Source organism: Melanostigma gelatinosum (genome assembly GCF_949748355.1).
Source record: "Melanostigma gelatinosum genome assembly, chromosome: 5".
Taxonomy (NCBI): Eukaryota; Metazoa; Chordata; class Actinopteri; order Perciformes; family Zoarcidae; genus Melanostigma; species Melanostigma gelatinosum.
Genome location: NC_136638.1, coordinates 27,331,743 through 27,346,053, shown reverse-complemented (window position 1 = coordinate 27,346,053; position 14,311 = coordinate 27,331,743). Strand labels below are relative to the sequence as shown.

At 42.3% G+C, this 14,311-nt stretch overlaps 2 protein-coding genes across 2 annotated transcripts; one reads left to right on the top strand and one right to left on the bottom strand.

Annotated features, from left to right (window-relative positions):
* Positions 1-1,506: 1,506 nt before the first annotated feature.
* Positions 1,507-4,733, top strand: LOC306777935 (vesicular integral-membrane protein VIP36-like; the record flags this gene model as incomplete). Its single annotated transcript, XM_079269241.1, has 6 exons — positions 1,507-1,795; positions 2,189-2,306; positions 2,926-3,008; positions 3,862-4,023; positions 4,187-4,301; positions 4,558-4,733. The coding sequence occupies exons 2-6, from the start codon at positions 2,213-2,215 to the stop codon at positions 4,731-4,733; spliced, it is 630 nt and encodes a 209-aa protein (XP_079125367.1). The 5' UTR covers positions 1,507-1,795; positions 2,189-2,212.
* A 6,610-nt stretch (positions 4,734-11,343) lies between these two features.
* On the bottom strand, positions 11,344-13,980 carry atox1 (antioxidant 1 copper chaperone). The gene is made up of 4 exons (XM_079268670.1): positions 13,859-13,980; positions 13,313-13,388; positions 12,211-12,359; positions 11,344-11,930 (listed from the first exon to the last, which is right to left on the bottom strand). The coding sequence occupies exons 1-3, from the start codon at positions 13,904-13,906 to the stop codon at positions 12,235-12,237; spliced, it is 249 nt and encodes an 82-aa protein (XP_079124796.1). The 5' UTR covers positions 13,907-13,980; the 3' UTR covers positions 11,344-11,930; positions 12,211-12,234.
* Positions 13,981-14,311: the final 331 nt, after the last annotated feature.

The following is a 14,311-nucleotide window of genomic DNA, read 5'->3' as shown; positions in this document are numbered from 1 at the left end:
TGTAGTACAGTAAAAAGTACAACATGTACTTCTGAGATGTAGTACAGTAAAAAGTAAAATATGTACTTCTGAGATGTAGTACAGTATAAAGTACAACATGTACCTCTGAGATGTAGTACAGTAAAAAGTACAACATGTACTTCTGAGATGTAGTACAGTATAAAGTACAATATGTACCTCTGAGATGTAGTACAGTATAAAGTACAATATGTACTTCTGAGATGTAGTACAGTAAAAAGTACAACATGTACTTCTGAGATGTAGTACAGTAAAAAGTAAAATATGTACTTCTGAGATGTAGTACAGTATAAAGTACAACATGTACCTCTGAGATGTAGTACAGTAAAAAGTACAACATGTACTTCTGAGATGTAGTACAGTATAAAGTACAATATGTACCTCTGAGATGTAGGACAGTATAAAGTACAATATGTACCTCTGAGATGTAGTACAGTATAAAGTACAATATGTATCTCTGAGATGTAGTACAGTAAAAAGTAAAATATGTACTTCTGAGATGTAGTACAGTATAAAGTACAATATGTAACTCTGAGATGTAGTACAGTATAAAGTACAATATGTACCTCTGAGATGTAGTACAGTAAAAAGTACAATATGTACTTCTGAGATGTAGTACAGTATAAAGTACAATATGTACCTCTGAGATGTAGTACAGTAAAAAGTAAAATATGTACTTCTGAGATGTAGTACAGTATAAAGTACAATATGTACCTCTGAGATGTAGGACAGTATAAAGTACAATATGTACCTCTGAGATGTAGGACAGTATAAAGTACAATATGTACCTCTGAGATGTAGTACAGTATAAAGTAAAATATGTACCTCTGAGATGTAGTACAGTATAAAGTACAATATGTACCTCTGAGATGTAGGACAGTATAAAGTACAATATGTACCTCTGAGATGTAGGACAGTATAAAGTACAACATGTACCTCTGAGATGTAGTACATTAAGGATGTATACGGTCCAAAAGGCTGTTTTGTAGAGCAGACTGAGCTGAACATGGGTGTCACATTTCCAGTTGATGGGAAAATTGCTCTATCAGTAGGTAATCTGCAATGTAAGCGTGTGAACAGAGCAAAGGAGCACATAGTACAATTACTTTGACACGTGGAAATGTAACAGTGTGAATTCTAAATTGCTATATCAGTGGTCATTTTGCAATGTATGCGTGCAGGCAGAGCAAAGGTGCACATTACAATTATTCGACTACATTTGCAGACCTCTGATCCACGAGGCAGCTCGTGCTTCTGTGGTGAGTCTCAGCAGGAAGTTGTTTGTAACGGAAGCCGCTTTATCACTGCACTCCTCTCACCGTGTGCTGCAGGGGGCTGAACTGTTTCAGTTATTCAGGGCGAGGCAAGAATTGCATTATCGTGTAAATATGTGTTGATGACAACACGTGCAGAGCGCCTTCAGCATACGGAAGTGTTTGTCAGGACGTGTCCTTAGAAGTGCACGTGGAGGGAGGTGTGTCTGTTTAATTCAGCGTCTGCAGATCAGACTCACAACTAGGGATGCACCGGCCTGTGGCCTTGTTAGGTGGGACACTGAGCACGGTTTATGTACCGGATCTGTTCAACAAACAGAAACAACTTGATGAAACATGGAATCCTCTGATCGTGTCCGGTCCTCTCACGCGTTGGTCTCTCAGGTGTCGGCAGCAGCCCCAGCAGTCAGTGGGACTTCTGGGGAAGCACGTTGGTGACGAGCTCGTACGTCCGACTCACTCCGGATGAGAAGAGCAAGCAGGGATCCATCTGGAACACTGTGGTGAGGAAAGACTACAAACATGGCTGCTGTCCCCGTCTGACTCTGATGTGTTTATTTGTACACAAGTCCAAGCTACTCCAGCCTTTGGTTGAGAGCACATGTTTAAGCCACGCTCTCTTCATCAACCTACATTCAGTCTCATGTTTATATTTTCTCTTTCTTTGAATGGAAGATATGTACAAATAACTAATAGAATATAATGTATAATTACAATATAAAAGGTTATATGTTACCTGACATTAACGTTTGGTGGATGAAGGTGAAAAATATGCAACCCAGTAATTAAATATGTTTAATTTTATACCTGATACACATTTGCATATTATATTCAGACAGTGTCCTGGAATATAAAATCCAATACTCTCTGAAACCTGTTGTGGTTCTGGTCTACAGCCGTGCTACCTGAAGGACTGGGAGATGCACGTGCAGTTTAAAGTTCATGGGTCAGGAAAGAAGAACCTCCACGGCGACGGCCTCGCTGTCTGGTACACGAAGGACAGACTTCATCCAGGTAACGTTCACCTTAAACCCACCCAGCTTGATCTCACTTCAGGTCACGCTGGTCCTTCTTGCAGCAACGAGTCAGAGTTTGTATTTACCCAAAATGCAATTCTCACCTGTCACCTGCAGCTCTTCACAGACCCAGTTCCCCTTTTCTTACCCGTGTCATATTTAGATTAAAAACAAGTCGGATTGCACTTCCTGCTGCTGCGCCACAATAAAAGACTTCAAGAAGCTCATTGGTTGAAATCTGTCACATCATAATTTACAGCAAAGCGAAGTGTATCAAAACAAAGAGGCTGCTCTCTGTCGGATCAATGTAAGAAACTTCTAGAACAAAGTCTAAACCGTGTAATACATATTTACTGAAGTACTAAAAGCTTAATGTAGTGAGACGGCGTTCTCTCGGCTCACCTGCATGATGACGAGGTAAAGGTGAGAGCGCTGCAACTCTGAGAAAAGTAAATCTAAAGTGAAAATGAACGCTCATCGTGCTCACTCCATCAGAAAGCTGTTTTATTCTTTCACGTCCAGATGTTTGTGTCGACCCTCTCAGCTTCACTGCTGACCACAGGAAAGTGTCTCTTGTCGTCTGCTCATGTGTCGCCTCATCTCTGCCTCCATCCTAGGCCCTGTGTTTGGAAACCAAGATCAGTTTCTTGGCCTGGCTTTGTTTGTGGATACCTTCCGCAATGACCTCCATGGGATGGATGTAAGTGTGTGTGTGTGTGTGTGTGTGTGTGTGTGTGTGTGTGCGGCTCGAGGCGATTGACCGGCTTGTTTCTTTTCAGGGCCTGTGTTTTCCAACAATGCTCTCTTCCACGGGCTGGCTGTTTTTATAGACACTTACTCTAACGATGACGCCACGGATGTGAGTGGTTTTACTCGTCAGCACGCTGTTGTTCTTGAACTTTGAATCGGCATGTCGTCACAACGTTTTAAGCATGTTAACATTTGCAAACCCCTCAGAATTCATTTGCCATATTTTCACGTGTTTGTCTCGACTTTAATGACACAAGTTATTGTGTTTAAAGGAGGTTGTTTCTGTTTCACCAGAACTTTGTCTTGTGAATTATGCTTTATACTTTCACATTGCAGCTGAACGTGTCCAGTTCTGTCTAACCTCTCATGGGAGACATATCCTCAGATTAATAATCTACACTCACACGGCACAGATCCCCATCTGATTTACTTTAACATGCACAAGTCAAAGCTTGTCAAGTAGGAGGAACAGTGAGACTTAATACCGACAGAACAAGTAGTTTGCTTTATTACAAGTCTCTTTGGTAACTTAGAAAATACAGTAATTCAGACCTGTCAGGTCAAATTGTAGTGATGTCAGAGTTTTTGTTCTTAGTAAATACAAACAGACGTCCAAAACTTCAGATATGACTTTAAAAAGCCTGCTGTGTGTGTGTGTGTGTGTGTGTGTGTGTGTCCTGACATGTATCATGTGGGCTTCTTATATTTTGTTTCCTGTATTCATTTGTGCATCTTCTTCATTCAAGAGTTCATACGATGCCTTTTATTTCCACACGCGTTGACTCTTTGCTCCCCGTCTCCAGCGCTCCTTCCCGTTCATCTCGGCCATGGTGAACAACGGCTCGGTGAACTACGACCACGGCAAAGACGGCCGCTCGTCGGAGCTCGGAGGCTGCTCGGCTGAGATCCGGAACCGAGAGCACGACACGTACCTCGCCATCCGCTACTCCAAAGGAAGACTCACGGTACGTAGAGACACTCGATGAGGAGCTCCTCTTCCTTTAGTCCAATCAAGAACATGTGATCCAGACACAAACGAGGACAGCTTCTCCTTTTTCCACATAAGGAGCATTTTCCTGACTATTCTCAGCAGCTTTAAGTCTCTTACGTCCCGTCTTTGTCCTGCAGGTGATGATTGATGTGGAGGACAAGAACGAATGGAAGGAGTGCATCGACATCGGAGGCGTTCGTCTTCCTACCGGATATTTCTTCGGTGCCTCGGCAGCTACGGGAGATCTGTCTGGTGAGTTTACACACTCGCACACCAACGAACAACCGAAGTAGAGAAGTCATGATATCCACGGCTGAAGTTCTGAAGCAGAGGTTTGTTGAGGGCCATTGTAGGTAAAACACGATCTATATGAAGAGCTCGGGGAGGAGAGTACATTCTTACATTTACGAGTAGAAACTCACAAAGACATTCACTTGAATATGATCTGAGATGATAAAGTCTCGACATGCATATCGATTTTCTAAACCGATCGTTTGTTATTTTCCAGATAACCACGACATCATCTCGATGAAGCTCTACCAGCTGATGGTGGAACACACCCCCGAGGAGGAGAACCTGGACTGGACCAAGATCGAGCCCAGCGTCAGCCTCCTCAAGTCCCCTAAAGCAGTGATTCTTAACCATAGGGCCGCGGCCCATGATTTGGCCGCGAGCGCCACCTAGAGGGCCGCGAAAAACTTTCAGTTTTGCACCTGTGGGCCGCGAGGGCCGCGGGACCGCATAGGTTATCAATTGAAGACACCAGAGATATTACTGTTATCCATGAGACGCTCAGTTACAATACAGCTTCCCACCACCGGGTGGCGGTAATGCGTCAGTCAGTTGTTTAACAAGCTGCAATAAGCAGAAGAAGACACTCAGCTAGCCGCTAGCCTGTAGCGAAAGTTATGGATAAGTTATTAAAAAGAAAAAATGAAGACGACAGTGGTGCCATACCCCCCAAAAGTCTAAATGTGTGCGCAAGTACAACCCTGACTTTCTTAAGTACGGCTTTGTGAACGGAGGCAACGAGGCAGAGCCGAGTGCTCAGTGTGTGGAATGTGGGCTAATGCTATCAAACGAAGCACTGAAGCCTTCAACAATAAAGCGACACGTAGCGACGAAACATCCAACGCTCGTGTGAAAGTCTGTTGGGCTTCTTGTTATGTGTGCAGGTTTACATACACATGATAATAAATGTCTTTGTGATCATCACATTCTATCATCTCATTTATTTAACAAGGGTTTTGCCTGTTCAACACCGGCATCCTCGATCCCCTCCCCTTCCGTTCCTACGGCTTGTTTGCGCAAATACGTCACAAAACATGTCCGTGTTTGGTATCCCAGCATGCCCAAAATCCTCATCTTTGCAAAGAAATCATCGATTTTCTTTAATTTCTTATGGTTTCTCCACAAAAGGAGCCCACATACACACTGTCCAAAGTCGCCATAACCGCTGCAAGTCGTATCTTGCAGCATTTCGACGGAAAAAGACACATTACAGACCCGACAACGTGCTAGCGGATGTTACCATGGAGCTACTGGCTTCATAAAACGCTAGTACTTATAGTACAAACCTTATCCTCCTCTTCCATAAGCCGTCAACCAACGTTTGCGTAACTGAGCTATTCTCATTCTCGTTCGTGCGCTCGGTCGCAGCCATTAAGCACAGCAAGTCCGCTACTCACACACCATGTCTTCGACCTTATATACATAGTTTTTGCAATTTGCAAAGGCTAAAAATAAAAGGAAAATAATATAATATCACAATATAAAGGGAGAAACACCTTTAGTGTGTCAGAATATCATGTGGTTACCATGTGTCCATTTGGGTCTCCAAATGTCCTTTTAGAGCTCCGCCTGGATCTCTTCATGAAGAAACACTGTAGAATGGTCATACTTTGTCCAATTATTCAAATTTGAGGCAGTTGTTCACTGATAGTGTAGTTACAGCCCTATACTGTCCTTTACCTGTACAGATACAGCCACCGGCAGTTATTTATACTGAAATATACTTTTTTATTTTATGTGGACAAAAATCTTCAATTTGTACTGACTCCAAAGGCCCACTGCTCTGTTTCTGTATGACCTACAGGTTGTCTGACACTTTTGATGCATATAGTCAGAGTGGGCCCCGGGACACTTTGTACTTGAAAAGTTGGGCCCCGAGGTCAAAAAGGTTAAGAACCGCTGCACTAGAGTATGTGCGGATCACTTTATAAGTGGTCAGTGATTTTATTTACAAATTCGTTTGTGAACAGTATTTAATAAAGGAAATATAAATTAAACTTGGACATGAGAAGGTTACCGAAGCTTCATCGGCCCGTGACAGCAGTCGGTGCCAGAGACGTGTCGAGCGTGTACAACAGGCGAAACACAGAGATGCAGCCTCAGCATTGCTTGATATGAGTTTAACGTCATATATATATATATATATATATATATATATATATATATATATATACGTATATATATATATGTATATATATATATATATATGTGTGGGGGGGTATGAAGTTAGGGGTTGGTTGAAAGTGAATTCCTACACACACGCACACAATGACATGCATGTACAATGTACACAAACACACGTGTCTGTTTGCGCTGAGTAAACATTGAATATTGCTAAATATCGGACCAGATCTGTATATATTTACCCTTCCAATGACGAGATGAGAATTCTCGACGACCGTTGCTTTGACGTCTCGGACCCATCCACTGACAAACTGATTATAAGCGTCGAGCCCTTTGTAGCACTCCAACTCGTCTTTTGTGTGAGGACTGGGGGTGTTCACGAGATACGCGTAGATGTTGGCGTAGTTTACCGATGGAAGATAAGTAGGATCGGCACTGAAACCATCTGCACTCATCGTATAGGGATCTAAATGACCAATAACCTTCAATTTGGCCAGGTAGCGAACCTTTGATGCACTATCCAGTGATTCAAAGTATTGTATTTTCGCCGCACTTCCTTGTTTACGCGCCGCCATGTAGGATCTGTATGTACTCCAACATGGCCGACAGACCTCGTAACTAAGGAGATCGTGACGTAGGTGAGACCACTCCATACACACCGTCAATGATCTTACTTTTTTTACGCTAAATCAAGTTACTGCTCTCTGACAAGTTCGTATCAGCTTCCGGTTACGCCAGCATAACTTCAAAGTAAAGGACCCAAAACGTTAAAAAATAGCAAATAAAAACCGTCCTAACAAAAGATATTAAGAGTCATTTACACACATACTGCTTTTTATAGAAATATAGTTGTAAGATACTTAAAAAGTGACGCTGCTTTAAAGTTGTTAAACGTGACCAGTACTCTCGGTCGAATACTGGCAGCCAGCCAGCGGCTTTGTCACGTGACCAAGCTCTCGGCGGACGCACAGAAAGAGCCCAGCTGACTCTCCGGTTTATAGCATTCAATTAGTTCCCGACCACGACCAGCATGAGTACCAGCGGACATTCAGAAGTCCAACGGCGACGTTAGCACGACGTTAACCGCTAGCACGAGGTAGGTTGTTGTTCGTTACGAGCTTTATGGGTTCGGCTTGTTCACGGTTACAAATATGGCACATTTACGAACAACGAAGAGCTAACGGTGGCTAACCTAGGTTAGCTGTGATATGGTGAAGATGCTGAACAAACCGCTATGTTTCCATGCTAATAACGGCTCACGAGTAGTGTTGTTGTTGTTGTTGTTGTTGTTGTTGATGACGTATCTAATTTAACGCCAGTAAATCCTATTGTCAGCCCACACCTTCATTGCTATTATTATTTACGTGTGTTGGCGTGATGAATGGACATTAAGGAACATATGAAGACGGTGTTTTAGTTTGACCGCACCCTGTTAGTTTATTATCAGTAAACAATAAACACATTTATTATTGACGTTAAGAACACTCCCAATCACTGTATCCAGCACACCTGTGGACACCTTGGAGGTAGAGGCTCCGGGACATGATGTGTTTGTTTGTTTACACCTGTCATTCCAGCTGAACCGTGCATGCTCTCATTAAGGTCCTTTTAGACCGAAAGCTTCAAACAGAGTTCTCTGCATCGACAGAAGTTGCTCAACTAGTCAATCCACAGAACAAATGAATCTACGACTCTTTCAGGTGTTGATCGGTTGTAATCTACTACCTTCTCGTAAAAGCTTAGAAAAGATTCCCAGATTAAGTGAATCTTTCATTTCCTCTCTTTATAAACTTTCATCTGAGGTGAGGGCTCCAAAGAATGAATATTTAACGTAGCAGTGAGCTGTAAAGCCTGTGCAACTTTAAAAATGCTCCACATCTCAATGCCAGAAATCTCTCCCGTCATATTGTCATCTCCGCGGTGCTTCAGTTTAGTCCTCATTGTGAAACCTGCAGTGTAGCTCATGATGTGCTCTCAGTACCGTTGTGGTTACTGAGGAAGTCACCGACTCACTGAACCACAGGAGCTGCAGGAGTTCATGTTCACACGCGAGCGGCTTTGTCTGTTAAACTACGTCTGTGTAGTTCCACTGTGTCGCGTTAAAGGAGACAACGTCTCTACAACGCCCTTTAAAGTGTCCGTCTTATAAGTCCTCTTTTAAATACGATCCAGTTTCACGAGTTCTGAACTAATTTGACATTAAACAGAAATGCTCTGACGAGTCACTCTCTCACTCTCACTCAAACTGCACATTTTCCCCGACTGGCTGCAACCTCCTGGTGATGGGTGTGTTTGTTTTGGCACACAGGACAGGATCTGACAGCCCTGACTACACCCCCACCCCCAGACTCATATATTAGCAGTCACTGGTCAGCTGAGGACAGAGTGTGTGTGTGTGAGTGTGAGGGAGTTTTTAAAATGTAATATGCTAATATGCTCAGCCTAATGCAGCTGTACACTGATACAAGTCAAAAGTAGAGCTGACCATCCAATCATGATCTCCGTATCTGAACATGATCGATGACAGTTGAACACGTGATTCCTAAATCATGGGCATCAATCTGCTGTCCGCCTCACAGCCGGCGCTCCGGTTCATCCCGAAGGTGTTGGAATGGGATGTGGTCAGGTGTCAGAGGTCACCACCTGTGATAAACAGCCCGGGACCATAAGGTACCCATACGTATGCAGACACCGCCTTTGGCCAAATAACAAGACAAATGTAAAAAATGAAACATTTTATTAACTTTTCTTCAGGATATGCAAATACATTGTGCACAGATTTGAAACAAGCTCAGATACAATTTATCCTCAAAAGGACATCAAGTAAACTTCAACATACACAACAAAAGTGTGATATATATATATATATGTATATATACATGTATATATATATATACATGTATATGTATATATATAGTTACAGGTGAGTGTCAAGGTGAATGCACGACTAAACGTTTTAGTTTTCATAGTGGAGTTGGACTTTCTGTGGATTATGTGAAGAGACAGTGTTTATGTGTGTGTGTGTGTGTGTATTGGGTGTGTTTGGGTGTGTGTGCGTGTGTGTGTGTGTGTATTGGGTGTTTGTTTGGGTGTGTGTGTGTGTGTGTGTGTGTGGGTAACATGAGGAATCCAGTGACTGTACTGACAACCCTGTTATCTGGAGTTCGTGTGGTACTCAATGAGCCTCTGTTCCCCTCAGTGGCTGGTTCAGACTGAGGGGCCAGCGAGGGACTCTTTGCCCTCTGCAGCGCCTGAAGGATTCTCCAGCTGTAAAATAATTACAAAGCAACCAGCGAACGAGTGCTAACGTTAGCTTAACACAAACCAAGAACTGTACGCCACCGAATAGTTCATTCGTCTGTTTGAATTAATGAAAACAACTCACCCGGAACCACAACGACCGCACTGAACTCCCTCCGGCTGTTTCCTCAAGAACATAAGATAAAGAAAAGGAAACACAGCGACAGTCACCACAGTGAAATAATAACATGATGACTTTTGCCGCTTTTCCACACTGAACTCAATTTACTTCAACTTGAGGCGTTCAGGGCGCTTAAAGCGTTGCAGGGATTAAGTGTGTGAGTGCAACAGAGAGTTAGCATAGCACTGGTTAGCTCCAATAAAAACAAAAAGCCAATTACTCACGTCCGAACACCGCCATGCACCAAGAGAGCTCCTGAAATCAACCTCAAACTTTCACAAGCTTCTGCACAAACAGCAGATTCAAAGAAATAAAAGTACATCAGGCAGAAGTTTAAATACAAATGTTCAGTTGTTGTACTGAATGGAAAACTTACAAGCAGTGGAAATCACAAACATTTAGTAAATCATTGAGATTGGAAATACATCACATTGGATGTTGTCCCGTGAATACCTTCATATATATTTCATGTATATTTCCTTGTATCAGGGTGCTTTGTAATGCATGTTTTCTGTTTCCTGTGCTGCTGGAATCTTTCCCCCCAATTAAAGTTTGTGACTTCATAACTTAACAGATATGAAAACACTCATTTTAGGAGGAATCCAGGTCACAAAGTTCACATCACCGCTCTATGTGACACTTGAGTTATTAGCATTTCATTGGTGAATGCTGGCAGCCGATGACGTGTCTGACAAGAAGATTTAAAACATTAAACTCCTCCAGGAGTGATCCCCCCCCGCCCCCCATCCTGCAGAGGCAGCCATGTTTTTTTGACTTGTGAGGATCACCAGCATGATGAACTGCTCCACTAGATGTATCATTCTTACCAACTGTACGAGTAAAGAAGTCATTGAGCTCTCCAGGGAAGCTGAAAGAGGCTGCATGAAACACAACAATGAAAAGATCTCATCAAAGTCAGCACATGCTGATCTCACAGCGCCTCCTGGTGGTCAAACCATCGAGTTATTGTGCAACCTGAACATCTTCACTCCTGCAGGTGAGAGTGAGCGAGCATTCGGCTTTCATACACTTTCAGTCAGGACGAGAGACACAGAGAGAGAGAGACAGAGACACAGAGACAGAGAGACACAGAGAGAGAGAGAGACACAGAGAGAGAGAGAGAGACACAGAGAGAGAGAGACACAGAGAGAGAGAGACAGACACAGAGAGAGAGAGACAGAGACACAGAGAGAGAGACAGAGAGAACTTGAATATGCAAATGTGCATATCTGGTGTTACACATTACATGTTTGCATACTGAGCTGCCTGTGATGTTTATTCATGTCTACTGATGAAACATAAAGCCGCTCAGTCTCTCATTTGGTATTCAGATAAACATGCAGACAAACACCAACTTAACTCGGTTCAACAGGAATTTGCTCTGTTTTAGCCATAATAAATGAAACAACGTGTTGACTAGTAAAGCTGTAGAATAGGGAATCAAACAGTAGACACAGAGGCAGAAGTGATTTTATTTCCCATGAACACAACATGAAGACAGTGAAGCCCGGTGTAGGGAGGCTCTTCTTCACAGAGTAACAGAAAGAGTTCATAAGCACAAAGGCTTCACGTTCATAGAAAAACAAAGATGAGTCAGTCATCAATCAGCATGATTCATATGACCTGTGGTTTGAACAGATTAGTGTGATGCAGCGAACAGGAAGCAGTAGTAAGTCCAGCAGGAGTCCTCCACGTCTACAGACGTCTCTCATCACTGTAAACCAGTCACACGAGAGGCCGAGCTGCAGGCCGACGCAGACAATAGTTTGCAGAATGTTTCACAAACCTCTGAATGTAAACTGTAATCGTGTCTCAGGACGTTTGCTGGCGATGGTTTTGCAGCTTTTACACAAACAGGAGACAGTTGTACGTCCTGATGTTTGTATTCTACACAGCTGGAGTTCCCCGTCTGCTGTCCAGCTAATATAATAATCATAATAATAATAAACACAACTAACAAAACATAAAAACACGAAGAAATCCGGACAGGTAAAGAACTTCAGTTGCAGCATTAATCTTCATTTTGCATCAGCGGCCATGATTTCCTAAAGAAAACACAAACAGAGAGATACAGCAAGTCAGCTGACTGTCTGTGGATCCATAATAAATCACATCATGGTAAAACAATGATTGTGATTTGCAGGATTAATACGCTCAGTTTGTATTTACAGCTGTTGAGAGAAATCAATAACTCATTTCTTTACATATTTATTGCCATCAGATTCACACAAAACTATTTCTAAAGGACATTACGTCTAATAACAGTACAACACTTAAACCCTACAGATATACAGTTCGTTCATGGAGATCATAATCATAAATCACCTGCTCCGTGAAGCACATCCTCCTTCACTTGGTGCCGTTGTACTTGACCTCCTTCCCGCATTTCTTCAGCGTGTCCGTGAGAAACTCCACGTCTCTGTCGGACTCGATCCAGACGAGCTTCTTCGGCAGGTCGATCTCAAACTTGACATCTGAGAGAACAGAGGCACTTTGTTTCACTCCAGGAAGCAGCAGCGTGCAGCGCGCTTACACCGAATAAGACTCACCAAAAGACGCTTTGGCTCTAAAGTGGGCGACGAGTTATATTTCTCCAGTTCTCCAACAAAGGAAACCAAATTCACCTCATCATGAATTGCTGAGATCCGGCAGAGTGAAGAGGACGGCCGAGCCAAATGAAACGTGTTTCTTTGAGTTCCTCTGCATCAGGTGACATGTTGGCCAACATTCAGAGACAGAGAAGTCATGAGGTGTGACGCAAGCGGCCTTTAAACGCTCTCAAACTGTGCTTTCGCTTCTACTGGATTCTCTGAGAGCGGAGAGAGCTTCAGCGTCATTCGTTTCACATTACACAGCGAGGCAGCAGGGGAGCACATGATGCACACTGGTGTTAGATGTTTTGCTCGTGGGAAGGCTGTAAAAATATATTATTTTACATTTGCATCTGTGCATTTCAGTAAAACAAGCCCAAGATAAGGCAGCTTCTAGAGTGAAACTACGAACTGGTACATCCGGTTTTTAAGCATGAGGATCGCTGAGTATTCCAGTAAATATTCAGAACTTACTTCTTTAAATAAGGTGTTTGAACAGCAATAAATGTCACTGAATAAGTGCAGTCTATAGGTGTTTCTTCTTGCCAGGGTAAGAAGGTGAGCCTCCTCACACTTACTGCCAGGACAACTTTAAAGTGCTTTTGGCTTCAAGAGACAATTTTTACGACACAAAGGAGGTATTATTGTATTTTAGGTGTTAAACGCTGATGTAGTTGGGCTCTGAGGGGAGCACGCACCACAGTATAAGTGGATAGCATGCACGGCCAATACAAACGCCACAACACGCACACCGATATAAATATTGACGATCTCCATCGTTGCTCTTGTCGTAGCGGACGCAGCAGCGTGAGACGGAGGACAGCCGTCAGTCTCACCTTCCAGTTTGTTGAGGATTCTGGTCACAGCTCCGGAGCATCCCTCACACGTCATCGCCACCTCGAACTCATGCTTCTGTTAGAGACAGAGACACCTTAACACATTAATAAAAATAAATATACATAAATAAATATAAATAGATATATTCATGCATAGATATAAATATATATGTTTATAAATAAGTATATACATACATACATACATATATATATATATATATATATATAGAAATATATATATATATATAATGTGCTGTTATCTTAATGTGTTACAGTCTATGTAATGACTTTATTATCATATACATCATTATATTCATCGCACCCATATTTCACGTGCAGCATGTGACGATACATACGAGCTGCTCCAGTCACGTGTTTGCTCAATCACGTGACGAACATAATTGAACGTTAACTTACAAGCTAACGCTAACTAAATGGGCTTTGACAGCCAGCTAGCTTGAAGGCTATAACGCAACGCGGACAGGAAGTGCTGAGTTAACTTCACACTAAAAGTAAATTAAAGCTAAAGTAACGGGAATAACTCACGGTCATGTTTGTAGTGATGTGGTGAAACCCAGCTGTGGACTTTCGCATCTGACTGACAAGCAAACGTTGCTCCAAAAAAAAACTCCACAAATGTCCACAACCTGGTGTGAATCTGACGTTGATCAACGGAGAAACCGGATATCCGGTATGAAAAATAAATAAATAAAGGAGACCGGACATATTTTTATATTGCAACGTTTTTGGGGGCAATGAAGAATTTGAAAGGACGTACATATATTTATATACATTGATTTATGAATATAAATCAATAGAACTTTTATATATTTTATATATAAGTAACGTAATGTGAAGTAATTACGTAATTAATAACGTAAATATAGACTAAAAAGATTAAAATAAAGTTGTTTTTTTTTAAACGGAAGTAAGCCAGTCTCATCTCTGCTTTTATTTTTGCTAACTTGATGCACAGCAAGCTATCTTCCGGGTAACTTT